The sequence below is a fragment of the Podarcis tiliguerta genome (assembly GCF_965153285.1).
Source record: "Podarcis tiliguerta genome assembly, chromosome: 10".
In the NCBI taxonomy this organism is placed as follows: domain Eukaryota; kingdom Metazoa; phylum Chordata; class Lepidosauria; order Squamata; family Lacertidae; genus Podarcis; species Podarcis tiliguerta.
The window spans coordinates 1,126,494-1,142,464 of NC_139543.1; the positions used below are offsets into that span (position 1 = coordinate 1,126,494).

The window sequence follows — 15,971 nt, forward strand, 5'->3', positions numbered from 1 at the left end:
TGTGGTTACCTCATCCTTCACGTCTTTCAACTTGGTGCTTAAAAGTTCAATCTTTTTTTCCAATTTATCTATACTTGCAGTATTACGAGTTAGACCTTCTTTAATGTCAGTTAACATTGACATCACTGACTCCTCAAATTGCTGACTTTTAGAGCCACGTCTCATTTTTTTCTGAGCTCATAATAGCTTAAGAATGTCAAGGTCAGTCTTACAGTAGGGAGCAGTGAAGGAGAAAAACAAGTTCCCTCCACCAATCCCACTGCAGCCGGCCCAGAAGCTGTGTCCCTAATCTTTCAAACTAGCTAGATAACAAAGACAAAAATGGCAGAGAGAAAATTGTCATAAACTCCCCTTATTCTGAGGGAAGGGGACACGTTTTAGCCAGTTTAAACTGTAGCCAGGCAGCACAGGAAAGTTTGTAGCCAAGTCAGTGGAAACGGAGATTGAATGTTTCCTCTTCCATTGTGACATCACAATGGAGACTAGTCTTCCCTCCCGGGTGGTCCGCTGCCGAATGGGGAGGTCTCAATCATATTCACAAACTTCCCAAAGTTATATCCAAAGCTCAAATACCCCTCTTCCCCTGAAGTGGTGCTGTGGGTAAAACTTCAGCGCCTAGGGCTTGCCGATCGAAAGGTCGGCGGTTCAAATCCCTGTGGCGGGGTGCGCTCCCGTCGTTCGGTCCCAGCGCCTGCCAACCTAGCAGTTCGAAAGCACGTCCGGGTGGAAGTAGATAAATAGGGACCGCTTACTAGCGGGAAGGTAAACGGCGTTTCCGTGTGCGGCTCTGGCTCGCCAGAGCAGCGATGTCACGCTGGCCACGTGACCCGGAAGTGTCTCCGGACAGCGCTGGCCCCCGGCCTATAGAGTGAGATGGGTGCACAACCCTAGAGTCTGTCAAGACTGGCCTGTACGGGCAGGGGTACCTTTACCTTTACCTTACCCCTGAAGTAGGGGGTCAAAATTGCTTGCAGGATTTTAAAAGTTTTTCGTTCCTTTAAGGCTTCAGTCCTTGCGCACCGATTTTCGCCTTCTCCAACAAAGGGGACCGACCTCCGTTTTTAAGTCCCTTTTCTTCCCGATCTTTTCCGAATTATTTTTGTAAGTACTTGCAGTTCCAAATTATTCAATCTTTTTTATGAAGGAATTGCCCACTCACGATCACCAGTCTCAGAGCTTTGCTGCTTTGAAGGAAGCAATCGTTTCCGCTGTGCCACGTCTTCAACCCCGCTCGCTCTCGGGGCTCTTGCGAGGTTACCGGGGAGCAGGGGAGTCGCTTCCAGTCAGGATTCAGGCCTCATCATGGGACTGAAACTGCCTTGGTCGCACTGGTTGAGGATCTCCGGCAGGCTAGGGACAAAGGTGAGAGCTGTTTCGTAGTTCAGCTGGATCTCTCAGTGGCTTTTGACACCATCAACCATTAACATCCTTCTGGACCGTCTAGAGGGACTGGGAGCTGGGGGCACTGTTATACGGTGGTTCCGCTCCTTCCTCCTGGGCCATGTTCAGAAAGTGGTGGTGGGGGATGAGTGTTCAGACCCCTGGGCTCTCACTTGTGGGGTGCTTCAGGGTTCTGTCCTCTCCCCCATGCTTTTCAACATTACATGCAGCCGCTGGGAGAGATCATCAAGGGGTTTGGGCTGGGTGTTCATCAGTATGCGGATGATACCCAGCTCTACCTCTCTTTCAAATCGGAACCAGTGAAAGTGGTCATGGTCCTGTGTGGGTGTCTGGAGGTGGTTGGAGGATGGATGGCGGCTAACAGATTGAGGTTGAATCCTGACAAGACAGAAGTACTGTTTTGGGGGGACAGGAGACTGGCGGGTGTGGAGAACTCCCTGATCCTGAATGGGGTAACTGTGCCCCTGAAGGACCAGGTGAGCAGCCTGGGAGTCATTCTGGACTCACAGCTGTCCATGGAGGCACAGGTCAATTCTGTGTCCAGGGCAGCTGTTTACCAGCTCCATCTGGTACATAGGCTGAGACCCTCCCTGCCCGCAGACTGTCTCGCCAGAGTGGTACATGCTCTAGTTATCTCTCGCTTGGACTACTGCAATGCGCTCTATGTGGGGCTACCTTTGAAGATGACCTGGAAACTACAACTAATCTAGAATGCAGCAGCTAGACTGGTGACTGGGAGCGGCCGCCGAGACCATATAACACTGGGCTTGAAAGACCTACATTGGCTCCCAATACATTTCCGAGCACAATTCAGTGTTGGTGCTGACCTTTAAAGCCCTAAACGGCCTCAGTCCAGTAGACCTGAAGGAGCATCTCCACCTCCATCATTCTGCCTGAACACTGAGGTCCAGCACTGAGGGCCTTCTGGCGGTTCCCTCACTGTGGGAAGCCAAGTTACAGGGAACCAGGCAGAGGGCCTTCTCAGTAGTGGCGCCCTCCCTGTGGAACGCCCTCCCACCAGATGTCAAAGAGAACAACAACTACCAGACTTTTAGAAGACATCTGAAGGCAGCCCTGTTTAGGGAAGCTTTTAATGTTTAATAAGTTATTTTATTTTAGTGTTTTGTTGGAAGCCGCCTGGAGTGGCTGGGGAAACCCAGCCATATGGGTGGGGTATAAATAATAAATTATTATTATTATTACTGTTACTACTACTACTATTATTATTATCTCCTCTGGTTGCTGCTTTTCGAGCAGCAGCTTCCTCAACTTCCAGGTCTAGCTCAAACAGTGTTTTTTGACTAATATAGGCTGCTAAAGCTACAGTATACTGAACTTTTCAGCAACTCCTGGGATGATACTGTGCAAAGGCTTTGGGTTTCTACACTGAAGCAAGTCATTTGAATTTCCATATTGACAAGTGGCTGTGTGCACATGAAGAAGGGAATAAATGTGTTCTATTCTTCTCAGTAATAATAGGTCATCCAAAATAAAGAAAACATTTCAGAGGGACTATCTCCAATCAAAAAGTAAAGAGCTGTTTTAATGAGTATTTTGAAAGCATTGTCAAACCCAGGGTGCCTCTGTATATTTATAAAACCAAGATAAAGGCAGACTTGGCTTGAAAGAGAAACCTACATACATTGAAGCAAGAAAATCATTCTAGCTGTGGCACGTCCATTATTTCTTGGTCTTGCTACAGAAGCAACAAAGGAGGAGAGGTGAGGCCTAAGCAATATATTTTAAATAATGAATGGTTTTCTTTTGTTGAGATTATTTTTCCGAGGGAAGCTCTGGCTATGTCAGAATGCTAACCTTGGCCTTTAATCTCTTTATTTTTTCACTGAAGAAAAAACAAACCTTGGGGCTGTGGAGATTTCCAAGAAGCAGATTAACATTTCAAGTCAAAGTCCTTACAAAAGGGGGGAAAGAGAGAAATTGACAACTGTTTAAAAACTGGAATGCATTCGCCTGGTGTAGCTCAGCCAAAAAAAGGGGGTGGGGTAGTTCCAAAGATGGAAGAATTGATCCATGTGCATTGCATTGTTTTGGCATAGAGTCACGTTGCATACCCATGTGGACAAACACAGTGATTGTGCCAGTGGTACATTGACAGTCCTTGCCTAGTGCACCAGCACTGGATTCGTGACAATCCTAAGTGAAGGACTTCATGGTCCTCTCAACCAGCCAGGCAGAGGTGTCCCTGGGGTCCCTTGTGCCCTTGGCAAGGAGCCACCCCCCCCCTTGGGGGAAAAACACTTTACCATAATGTCATATTAGAAATTACGACATTTTACACAACCCAAGTACAGTGGTACCTTGGGTTAAGAACTTAATTCGTTCTGGAGGTCCATTCTTAACCTGAAACTGTTCTTAACCTGAAGCACCACTTTAGCTAATGGGGCCTCCCGCTGCTGCCACCACCTGATTTCTGTTCTCATTCTGGGGCAAAGTTCTTAACCCGAGGTAATATTTCTGGGTTAGCAGAGTCTGTAACCTGAAGCGTCTGTAACCCGAGGTACCACTGTACTTGAAGCATCCAGAGTGAGGGCAAGGTGAGAGGAAGGACCATGGTGCAAGGACAGGAAGCTTTCCCCATGTTTGATCTTGCTGTGACAGCGGCAGAGTGTCACACACACATACAGTCCATAGTCTAATCGATGTTTTCTGCACCCCCATCTGGGCCTGTGCCCCTGGTGGGACCAGTTTTGCCAACCCTTGGGTACCCCCTGCAGCAATATCCATTTAAGTCAGTTAGATGAGTAACACAGATTGGGGTGGGGACACTTGCAGCAAGCAATGTAAACAACACCCCCCCCCCAGGTGGTGAAAAGATGTTCTTCACATGTTCTATGATTCTATTAAGGGTGCAACCATAGGGACCATGGGATAGATCACATCTATTTCTCTCATGTCTTGCTTCCAATCGTTGCAGCTGTTCCTCAACATTATTTGAAGTTTGGTACCCCTTCCAGTGCAAAGGAAACAAGTTCAAATATAACAGATATACCATATTTTTCCGTGTATAACATGCCCCCGTGTATAAGACGACCCCTATTTTTTGGGGACTCCAGATTAAGAAAACGGGGGGAGATTGCCCAGAGTTGTTTTGTTTTTTAAAAAATAATTTTTATTCATTGTCAATTAAAAACCTTCCAATTAATGACAAATCAATTCCAATCATACCAAATCATAATACAAACAATACAGCCAATTAAACACTCCAAATTAAATATATATATAAATTCAGAAGGGGACTTCCCATGTTCTGGATATCGAGAGATAATGTCCTTTGTTTGTTTTCTGCTTTTCTTCCTTGTTGTTTTCCACTTTCATAGTTCCGATCTTAACCGTACTTATCTTCTCCATCAAGTCACTGGTGTATGACTCACTATCTTATTTAACGAAGTCCATATATCTGTTAACCTGCAAGAGGCAAAAAAAAGATTCCATGTTGTTTTCCACTAATTGTTTTTAAGACACAGTCCTCTGGGTAGCCCTTCCTTTCTTCCAAAATTCCTTCAGTTGATAAAATTTATGACATAGCATTCTTTCAGATCTCTCTTAACGAGCCAATGTTTCAAATATATATCTCCAATGACAAACAATGTGGTGGGATATACTTCATAGTCAGTAATTACGTGAAGATCGTTTTCATAGAATCATAGAATCATAGAATCATAGAGTTGGAAGAGACCACAAGGGTCATCGAGTCCAACCCCCTGCCAAGCAGGAAACACCATCAGAGTTTTCAATTCCTTTAAGATCCGGGCCAACTCTCCTGGGCCCTAGGAGAGCCAGCAGCAAGAACCCAAAATTCACCGTCACTTTCTCCTTGATCCAAATATGAAAATAATCCATACAAAGGTTCACCAAATCATGAAATAGCAAATAATGAGTAGAAAAGAATGGTAGCCACTCACCTCATAAATCCACGGGTAAGGATGAGAGCCTCTTTCAAGCCCAAACTTTAGCATCCGGTGACTGGTAAGTTTACAAGATCTTTTTATGTACTTCCATCCAGAACAGGCCTATTTTTTAGTCCGAATTTTGATAAATTTTAAGGAACAGGGATCTCCTGGCTCACTGGAATGGCTCTCAAGAGTGCCCAATTCGTACAATGTTCAGCACTCAGCATCCCTGCCCCCGCATTATGCAGCAAGCAGCAGATTACGGACAATCTGTGGGTGACGGCCAGTCCTCCCCTACCCGGGGGGGGGGGGGATAGCAGGGATAATTACCCCTTATCATCTCTGATAACCTGCATTACTGGGGTTGGATGTAATGGGAGAAAACGGAAGTCTAGATTGCCCAGAGTTGTTGAGCTCCTTGGGGGGGGGGGGATTGCCGCAGACTCCAATCACCTGCCCAATCACTGCTGAAAATCTCCTGCTCCCGGCTGCCAACAATCACCTGTCCCTTCCCCTGCATTATCCATGTATAAGATGACCCCCATTTTTCACATTTATTTTTAATTGTAAAAAGCCATACATGGAAAAATCTGGTACTTCCAGAGTGGAATTTCAGTATTAGAAAATACCCTTTGTGTACAAATGCTGTACACACCAGATGTCAGGGACTGGCAGGGCTCTGAGGAGTGTGTGGCGGAGGCAGGATGCCAGGGGATTGATCCAGAATAGGAGGCCAGCAATTTATGGGGTTTGGTGCCACCCACAAGGTAGGAGCAAGGGCAAGGTGAAAAGGAATGAACAGATCTATCAGAGCACACAGGACATGATGAGGGAAGAGGCTGTTCAGGCAAGGAATGGGGCAGTTGAAACCCCACCACTGTTTCAAATGTGTTATAAGCATGCAACACCAGGTGGCACTGGAGAGCAGGGAAATTTCTTTGCCATTTTCCATAACGTTCCCCCCCCCCTTTTTTTTTTGTTATAATAATTTAATTTCTGACTTATTTATAGTGGTCCCACCCACCCCCATCCCCCTGTATCTAGATCCACCCTATGAGGCTCATTCCTGCAAGCTTACAACTATTTCATTTTGAGACTTTTCCATGTATCTGGTGTAAGTTGCTATAACAATGGTGCACCTAGTTGCTGCCTTTCACCTGAATGGGATTTAGTTTTGCTTTTCCCCTTTCAGCTTTCTAACACAAATGCTGACTACACAATTTGCAATTTCAACTTTTTCCATCATAAGCCTGTGGCAGTTGGTGGGATAGGTCTGGTTACCCAACCTCCTGTCATCATCACAGATGTGGCATGTGTGGAGGGATGAGGGGTCAGTGTGGTACAAGTGCACCAGCAGAGCCACTCTGGTGTTCCTGCTGGTGCATTTGTACCACACCATCCTCATTAACAGACACCTTGTCCCTTGCCTTCCTAATACGCAATGCCACGGCAGCAATGGGAGGCCAGGTAAGCAGCGCTGACCCAACAGCCATTGCTGTACAGTGGTGCCCCGCAAGACGAATGCCTCGCAAGACGGAAAACCCGGTAGACGAAAGGGTTTTCCGTTTTGGAGGTGCTTCGCAAAACGAATTTGCTATGGGCTTGCTTCGCAAGACGAAAATGTCTTGCGATTCCTGGGGTTTTTCCCCCCTCCCCCCCTTTTTCCCAAGCCCCTAAGCCGCTTAACAGCTGTTAGCTAAGCCGCTTGACAGCTGATGGCTAAGCCGCCTAACAGCTGATCTAAGCCGCTTATCAGTTGATCTAAGCCACTAATAGCCTTTTAGCAGCTAATCCGCTAATCCCTTAAACCTTTAATAGCCGCTAATAGCCTTTTAGCAGCTAATCCGCTAATCCCTTAAGCCTTTAATAGCCGCTAATAGCCGCTAAACCGCTAATAGCACTAATAGCGCTAATCTGCTAATGGGCTTGCTTTGCAAGACGAAAAAAACCGCAAGACGAAGAGACTGGCGGAACGGATTCTTTTCGTCTTGCGAGGCACCACTGTATAGTGTATTTGTGTTTAAATGATAATAGTTATTTCTAAATTTGCATCTAGGCATGCTAATTTGTATCCTATCGTGTCCCCTTTTTTGGCAATGGATAAGGGGCTACCTTATGTGGCCTGCATGTAAGGAAAAGATATACAAGACAATCATGGTGAAACTTTATTGCGTTGTCCAGGGGTGTACTTTGGTCTTTCAGTTTTTAGTGGCACTCTGTGCAAGGCCATCATTCGATGTGCCCTCCCCTTCACCTTCCATTCTGCACAGGCACCAGGGCGGGGGAACCAGTCGGGCTGCCCTAAATCCATCTCTGCATTGTCTGATGTTTTCTGATTCTACACCTTCCATAATGATAAGTTCAAACTACATGTTAATCTGAAGTTGTATAAATGCATCTGTCTCTTTATATTAAACACTGGCTTTGGAGAAGGGCCAGTCCAGATAAGACATGAGGGAGAGGGAGTTGACTCTTTCTCCCTGCACAACTTTCCTTATTAAAATTACTCTGATCCAACCCATTCCTCCCCAAACTGAAACGGTTGTGAGGTAAGGACAAATTGGCAGTGCTCAGCAGCAAAATGTCACAGATTTGGGTTCAGGGCACTGTGTTGGGTAGTTGCATTGCTCCAGAGCATGCCAACATATTTGTGGGTGATTTAGAACAGTCTGTAAGTCCCTCTCTTCATTCATTGATGACTTCTTTAGCATCTTTGTTCATTTGACATGATTCTATATATTTATTTCTGCCCATATCTATTGCTGACTCTTACATTGCTTGATCTCGTGGCCTCATTTCTGTGGTCAAAATGTATATTCCATACCTTTTTAGGTGATCCCACATCTCATGTTTTGTTTGTTATTATGTTATATATTTTTGAGTTTTTATACTGTAAACTACTCTGTGATCCTCAGCTGAAGGGAGGTATATAAATTTAATAAATAAATAAATGACTCACACAGGCTCATGCTAAATATTTGAGGTGCCAAAAGACCCTTTGTTGTTTCTCATAACCCAACATAACTACCCTTTTGGAACTGCTGTTCACATCATAATATGAAAAGGCGGGGGGGGGGGAGTAATGACTGCTTGATTTCCATGAGTTTGGAAAGTTTGCTAACAAATATAACAAAAGATTTACTTTGAAGTATAGCATCCACTGAAAAATGTCTTGCTAGAAAATTCATTCCACAACTTAATAATATATTAGAGGAAGTGCTAGATGTAGACAATGCTCCTTAGTTTGAATTCCAAAAGAGGGATGGGAAAGTAACTCGGACACAAACCGGTGCAATTGTGCAAAAGCTTGAGTCCGTTATATAGCTTATGGAAGAGGTACCCACAAATATGTGTACAGTGGGGTGCAGCAGAACCTGCCATCTCCAATTGTGCATCAGGACACTAACTCTGGTTGCATCTCCTGGGCTCTTTGGAGGATAGGTAGAAGACCATTGTGATGAATTAATGGATGGCTAAACCAGAAAGAGAATAGGTTCAGACTTGATGAGACTTGTGCAACAAAGTGAGCATGACGAAGTGTGAGAACCTTGCATGACTGCCGATTCTACTTTCCCTTTATAAATTGGTCTAGCTTTTCTTGCCAACAGGCATCAGCCCCTTCATGGATCACTGCCTTGCCGTGGCGAAGGGGCTTGAATAACTCAGAGAAGCTATGAGCTATGCCATGCAGGGCCACCCAAGATGAACAGGTCATAGTGGAGAGTTTTGACCAAACGTGATCCACCTGGAGGAGGAACCGGCAAGCCACTCCAGTATCCCTGCCAAGAAAACTCCATGGACAAAGACAACAGGCATATAAAAGTTATGATGCTGGAAGATGAGCCCCTCAGGTCGGAAGGCGTCCAACATGCTACTGAGGAAGAGCGGAGGACAAGTACAAGTAGATTCAGAGCTGATGAAGCGGCTGGGCCAAAGCCGAAAGGACGCTCAGTTGCGGATATGCATGGAAGCGAAAGGAAAGTCCAATGCTGTAAAGAAAAATATTGCACAGGAACCTGGAATGTAAGAACCATAAACCTGGGTAAGTTGTATGTGGTAAAAAATGAGATGGCATTGACATCCTGGGCATCAGTGAACTAAAATGGACGGGAATGGGCGAATTCAGTTCGGATGACTATCATATCTACTACTGTGGGCAAGAAACCCGTAAAAGAAATGGAGTGGCCCTCATAGTCAACAAAAGAGTGGCGAAAGCTGTACTGGGATGCAATCTCAAAAATGATAGAATGATCTCGATACGAATCCAAGGCAGACCTTTTAACATCACAGTAATCCAAGTTTATGCACCAACTACTGGTGCTGAAGAAACTGAAATTTCTTCAATTCTATGAAGACTTACAAGATCTTATAGAATTTCTTCAATTCTATGAAGACTTACAAGCCCTTATAGAAGTGACACCAAAGAAGGATGTTCTTCTCATTATAGGGGATTGGAATGCTAAAGTAGGGAATCAAGAGATAAAAGGAACAAATGGCAAGTTTGGCCTTGGAAATCAAAACGAAGCAGGGCAAAGGCTAATAGAGTTCTGTCAAGAGAACAAGCTGGTCATCACAAACACGCTTTTCCAACAACAAGAGACGACTCCACACATGGACATCACCAGATGGGCAGCATCGAAATCAGATTGATGGTGTGATGGCCTGGGAATCCAATTCAGAGGCTGAACCGGAGGAATCCCAGCCTGCACAGGAGTCCCCGCCTCCAGGGCAGGCTGAACTGGGGCAGGGCCTTGATTCTGAAGTGCCTGCACCTGTGCCGGATCCTCAGGAGCAGGCACCAGGTGAATCCACTCTGGCTCCGGAGGTGGTTGAGGACTCAGTGCCTACAGGTGAGTCTCCCCCTGGTGCCAGTAACCCTTCAGCCTCTCCTGAACTGCAGAGGCTCAGGGCAGAGAGGCGGAGGGAACTGGTTTCTCCCAGGAGGAGTGCTTGCCTTAAGGCCAGGAGAGGCAGGTCTCCTGGGGGCCGGGACCGGCCCTAGCCTCAGAGAAGATAAAGGCTGTCAGCCCGGTCCTAGGTTGCGGGAGCAACGTCGTTGAAGAGCTGTTTTGGCCAGCACCCAGTCCGGTTCCCCCAGAGTTCCTGTCCTTGCCTGGCTCCTCGCTGTGGACCCCACTTCACCCGTGGAGGACTGTCTGCCAACCCTCGACTCAGGTCCTGGACCTCGCCCCACAGTAACCTCCCCCCTGGACCAGCAAAGATTATGTTCTCTGCAGCCAAAGATGGAGAAGCTCTATACAGTCAGCAAAAACAAGACCTGGAGCTGACTGTGACTCAGATTATCAGCTTCTTATAGCAAAATTCAAGCTTAAACTGAAGAAAGTAGGAAAAACCACTGGGCCGGTAAGATACAATCTAAACCAAATCCCTTATGAATACACAGTGGAAGTGAGGAACAGGTTTAAGGATTTAGATTTGCTGGACAGAGTGCCTGAAGAACTATGGATGGAGGCTCGCAACATTATACAGGAGGCAGCAACGAAAACCATCCCAATGAAAATGAAATGCAAGAAAGCAAAGTGGCTGTCCAACGAGGCCTTACAAATAGCGGGGGAAAGAAGGCAAGCAAAATGCGAGGGAGATAGTGAAAGATACAGGAAATTGAATGCAGATTTCCAAAAAATAGCAAGGAGACACAAGAAGGCCTTCTTAAGCGAGCAATGCAAAGAAATAGAGGAAAACAACAGAATGGGAAGAACTAGAGATCTGTTCAAGAAAATCGGAGATATGAAAGGAACATTTCGTACAAAGATTACCATAATAAAGGACAAAAGTGGTAAGGACCTAGAAGCAGAAGACATCAAGAAGAGGTGGCAAGAATACACAGGAATTATACCAGAAAGATATGGATGTCTCGTACACCCCAGGTAGTGTGGTTGCTGACCTTGAGTCAGACATCCTGGAGAGTGAAGTCAAATGGTCCTTAGAAAGCACTGCTAATAACAAGGCCAGTGGAAGTGATGGTATTCCAGCTGAACTATTTTAAAAGATGATGCTGTTAAGGTGCTACACTCAATATGCCAGCAAGTTTGGAAAACTCAGCAGTGGCCAGAGGATTGGAGAAGATCAGTCTACATCCCAATCCCAAAGAAGGGCTGTGCCAAAGAATGCTCCAACTACCACATAATTGCACTCATTTCACACGCTAGCAAGGTTATGCTTAAAATTCTACAAGGAAGGCTTAAGCAGTATGTGGACCGAGAACTCCCAGAAGTGCAAGCTGGATTTAGAAGAGGCAGAGGAACCAGAGACCAAATTGCAAACATGCGCTGGATTATGGAGAAAGCTAGAGAGTTCCAGAAAGACATCTACTTCTGCTTCATTGACTATGCAAAAGCCTTTGACTGTGTCGACCACAGCAAACTGTGGCAACTTAAAGAAATGGGAGTGCCTGATCACCTTATCTGTCTCCTGGGAAATCTCTATGTGGGACAAGAAACTACAGTTAGAACTGGATATGGAACAACTGATTGGTTCAAAATTGGGAAAGGAGTACGACAAGGCTGTATATTGTCTCCCTGCTTATTTAACATATGCTGAATTCATCATGCGAAAGGCGCCTGAGAAAAGCAATGACAAACCTAGACAGCATCTTAAAAAGTAGAGACATCACCTTGCCAACAAAGTTCCGTATAGTAAAAGCTATGCTTTTCCCAGTAGTGATGTATGGAAGTGAGAGCTGGACCATAAAGAAGGCTGATCGCCGAAGAATTGATGCTGGTGGACGTTCTGGGAATCAGCGTGTTTTTACATGAGTAGAATGTGTCCTTTTATTTAAAATGCATCTCTGGGGTATTTGTGGGGCATAGGAATTCGTTCGTTTTTTATTTTATTTTTTCAAAATATAGTCCGGCCCACCACATGGTCTGAGGGACGGTGGACCGACCCACGGCTGAAAAAGGTTGCTGACCCCTGAACTAGGCAAACCAAGATGTCCCCACCCCCCCTGCTGACTTAGAAAAACTTTTGAAAATAAGGGCTTTTCTTTAAGCAGCTCTGGAAATGAAAGTGCTGAGTGAATGTAAATGAAGCTATTGTGTGGTCTCTAGGTAACATGGATGTTGTGTCGTCTGCCAGTGTATGGTACAGGAAAACAGGCATCCTGTTTGTTTGAGTGTTCAGTGTTGTTTGTTGCTATGCTGGTCTCATGGAACAAGGGAGACAAAGTATCGCCAGTACTTTCTTTACCTGTGCCAGCTTTGTTAGAAAAAGCATTTCTCCAAGTAGAAACCCTTTGAACATTGGTAGCAACCTTAACTGCAGGAAATGTGATCTATCATAGAGGGTTTGTGTTGTTAAAGCTTCCTGTGTTCTTGGAAACAGAAGACATGACTTTCTGCACCCAAGATAATTTAGGAGGTTCTGTACAGGCTTGTTGTGGGGAGGACAGGAGCAAGGTAAGAGAATACTGACAGGTTATTTCACAAATAATATGCCTTTTCTTGTTCAAGTCTATTTTCCATGTGAATTTAGTAAAAATGTAATAGATGGGTTTGCTATTCCTGCATGGTTATATATGACTATAGGTGAAAGCAAAGTATTAAGCGTACCAGTGTGCAGTTGCCAGGTGTGCCTTTTAATGCCTTTTTTGGTTCAAGAATGTTGGTAATTGTCACAGTACATGAATCTTCAGCTTAGCCTACAGGGAAGAGCTTAGTTTTCTCAGTCCCATAAGATTATTCCGTGTTTTGAATAAGGAATCTTTTAAAGAATGTTGGCAAAACTGAAGGGTAATGATCTTCATTAGGATGTATATGCCTTGCAGTGGTCAGCGTTAAATTCAAACAAATGGTATTTTCAGGGTGCCATTGGCATTCTAAGAGAACGAGAGAGGTGTTTATGGTGAATTCCAGCACCTCTTTTTCTAGAAAAATAGCACTGGGTATTTGCAACATTTATTTTGAATGTTTACAACATGAAAACATATTGTTTTTATTCAATACAATTTAATCATGTAATATTGGTTGTCATTCCCTCAGAAAAATTGTTATCCTTGTCACCCTTTCTGTTTGTATTGCTTTCAGAGAATGAACCAGTTTGCATGCAATGACAAACCATAGTGAGGGTTTGGCTGATTTGGATATAGCAGTGAGATGGTGCCCACAGCACAAATACTCTGGTTTCCTTGGCAGGATCAAGAGCAACAAGCCATGAAGCCTTGGCTTGTAATTATGTCTGAACCAGGGATCTCATACCTCCCAAAGTCCCACAAAACAGGGACATTCCATTGGTTCATGCAAGATTGTGGCAGCCATTTTGGGTGCCACCATCTTGAGTGCTCTCACCTTGGCACTCTGAACCCAAAAAATGCACTGTTTGGGAGGGCGAGGCGAGGTGTGGGCCACATGACTCTTCCAGGGGTGCATGCCAAAGACATGCATCCCGGTTGGGGGCTGGAAAAAGTTGGGTGGTATGGGATTATGGTTTGTTTCCTCTAGCAAACTACAAATGCTCACCAATATGAAGCCAGGTTTGTTGTTGTTGTTGTTGGCTTGCCGATTATGGTTTGTTAGAAAGAAACGAACCTCAACCCCAAATTCACATCACACGGCAAGGCAAGGCTTCATGGCTTGTTGCTCCCATTCACACCAATGGAAGAGGAAAGTGGAAGCAATTGACCAAAGTGCAGCCACACATTGCCAAGAGGCCATAAAATGTATGGCAGGGTTGCCAGTGGGTTGTCCCTGCCTATGGGCTCCTATGAAAGACTGCAGATGCTGGGTAGTTTGTGGCATAAACCATGGCTTATTGTTACATTTGAAGGAAGTTAATGCATGGTAAACTGACTTAGAAGCAGTTTTTCTGGTTTAATGCTTGTTTTTATGGAAACCCAGAACTGTGGGGCAGTCGGGAGAGATTCTAATATTGTTTTTAAACCACTGCTTTTGGCAACAAGGTAGGAATCTATCCAAGCCAATCAACAGATGAACCATTTGACTATAGTTTAGCCCACAAAAGCTTGTGCCGTTCTATGCTTATGTTAGCTCCTTGGTCTAGTATTAAAATGTGGACTTTAAATATTGTATTCATAACCAGCTTATGGACACTCATTTGCAATTTAGGCAATCTTTTCCCTCACCCCTACCCAGAAGCGGCTATTTTAAAATAACGTGGGAAGTGATCCATAAGTTGTTAAATTTTCTCGGTGTAACTTTATGAAATATCATGTAGTCCATTGGAAATGAAAACCCCATAGAAAGCATGGTGATGAATAAATCAGCAGTTGGTGGAGGGTTGTTTTTACTTAGACAGTTTGCTTTTGCTACAGCTTCAGCTCTGAATGCCCAGACACACTCTAGTTGCTTTGAGCATTTCAATGGTGCCCCAGCTCTCTTAACTTTACCTGCAGTATCAGGGGAATGCAGCTTCCCTGAGCTGCTTCCTGCCTGCTGATAACAATTCCATCCTCAGAATGCCATTTTGTTCTTTCACTAGCCTCCAGTTCTGATCTCCATCCCACGGGTGAATATGAGCCACAAGTTTTCTATGAAATTGTACAAATGTGTAGTCATTGCAGCTGTAAGATGATTAAGAATTTGGGAGAGATGTACATTTTCACAAATGGAAAAATAGGTTTAAATGTCTTTGACTGATGTTCTCACAACAAAACCATCAAAGACCCCGTGAGATGCTCAGTAACTAACCTATAGAAAAGACATTACAACCTGAAAAAGAGAAAATGCATGTACTTTTGTACACCAAAAAAAATCTTTCATAAAAATCATTTTTTTAAAAAAAAAGCACACAAGACCTCGCTGTGTAAGCAAGTCAGTGCCTAGATGGGAGACTTCCTCAGGTGTGACCTTGGGTTTCAGGATGGAAATTGGTGGGATATACATAAACAGGAAATAAATCTGCCATATTCACCTTCCTTGCCAAATCTGCTTTGTACAGGAATGTTGTAGGGATAGAGGAAAACTGCCAAGGGGTGGAGGAAACCGCTTGGGCACCGGGGGTGGCGCGCCCAGGTGTGGGGTGAGCTGCATGAGTGACAGGGCCTCCAAAGTCTGCCTGCCTTCTCCCACTCAGCCGCCCTACAGCTGGGGGCGGAGGCAGCCGTTTGGGCAGTGCAGAGCCTGCGGCACCCAAGCCACCGTGTCTCTCTCAGGAGAGATGCGTGGCTCGGGCGCACTGCAGGCCCCATGGTGAGTGCCGCCCAGCATTTTGTCACACACCCCAGTGGTGACACCTGGGGCTGTCTGCACCCACTGCAGCCCCCTTCCTCTGCCCCTGCTGCCACCCTGGAACAGTTTCTGTGGACTTCTATTACTGGAGTACACTGAAACACCTGGAGGATCCCAGAGGAGTTTTCCCAGGCTCTGAAACAGGCCTTGCTGTTTGTTTGTTTGTTTGTTTGTTTGTTTGTTTGTGAATGAATGAATGAATGAATGCCGTGGATGCCTATGATACACTGGACAGTACAGGAGGCCAGTGGCAGAGCTTCAAGCTCTGGCACCGGGGGGGGGTGGAGAGCAGGTGGGGGTGGGCTGGCACACATCCTGGGGGCGTGGTGTGGTGCCTGTAGGGGCGTGCACCCAGCACGGGCGGGGGGGGCAGCCACAATGGCACCCCACCGGGATCGCGCTGCCGGGGGTGGTGCACTCCACCCACCCTCCTCTTCCTCCGCCAGCGCTGGAC

At 45.5% G+C, this 15,971-nt stretch overlaps 2 protein-coding genes and 1 long non-coding RNA gene across 15 annotated transcripts in view; 1 reads left to right on the forward strand and 2 right to left on the reverse strand.

The window, feature by feature from the left end:
- Positions 1 to 15,971, reverse strand: part of NUDT5 (nudix hydrolase 5) — a 1,423,229-nt gene that overhangs the window by 1,092,616 nt on the left and 314,642 nt on the right. The gene's annotated exons all lie outside the window — the stretch shown is intronic.
- LMNTD1 (lamin tail domain containing 1) overlaps positions 1 to 15,971 on the forward strand; it is a 237,970-nt gene that overhangs the window by 31,496 nt on the left and 190,503 nt on the right. For 11 of the 13 annotated variants that reach the window (XR_014502106.1, XR_014502107.1, XM_083399817.1 and 8 more), the window contains exon 1: positions 12,393 to 12,499. The exons of the other annotated variants lie outside the window; for them this stretch is intronic. Coding sequence is in view for 9 of the 11 variants with exons in the window: in XM_083399817.1 (XP_083255943.1) it covers positions 12,470 to 12,499 (30 nt within the window). In the remaining 2 variants the exon portion in view is untranslated. Of the gene's footprint in view, positions 1 to 12,392; positions 12,500 to 15,971 lie in introns of those variants that run through there. 13 annotated transcript variants of the gene reach the window in all.
- LOC310658369 lies at positions 4,506 to 5,817 on the reverse strand. Its single transcript, XR_014502281.1, has 2 exons — positions 5,325 to 5,817; positions 4,506 to 4,827 (listed from the first exon to the last, which is right to left on the reverse strand). It is a non-coding gene; the product is annotated as an uncharacterized lncRNA (long non-coding RNA).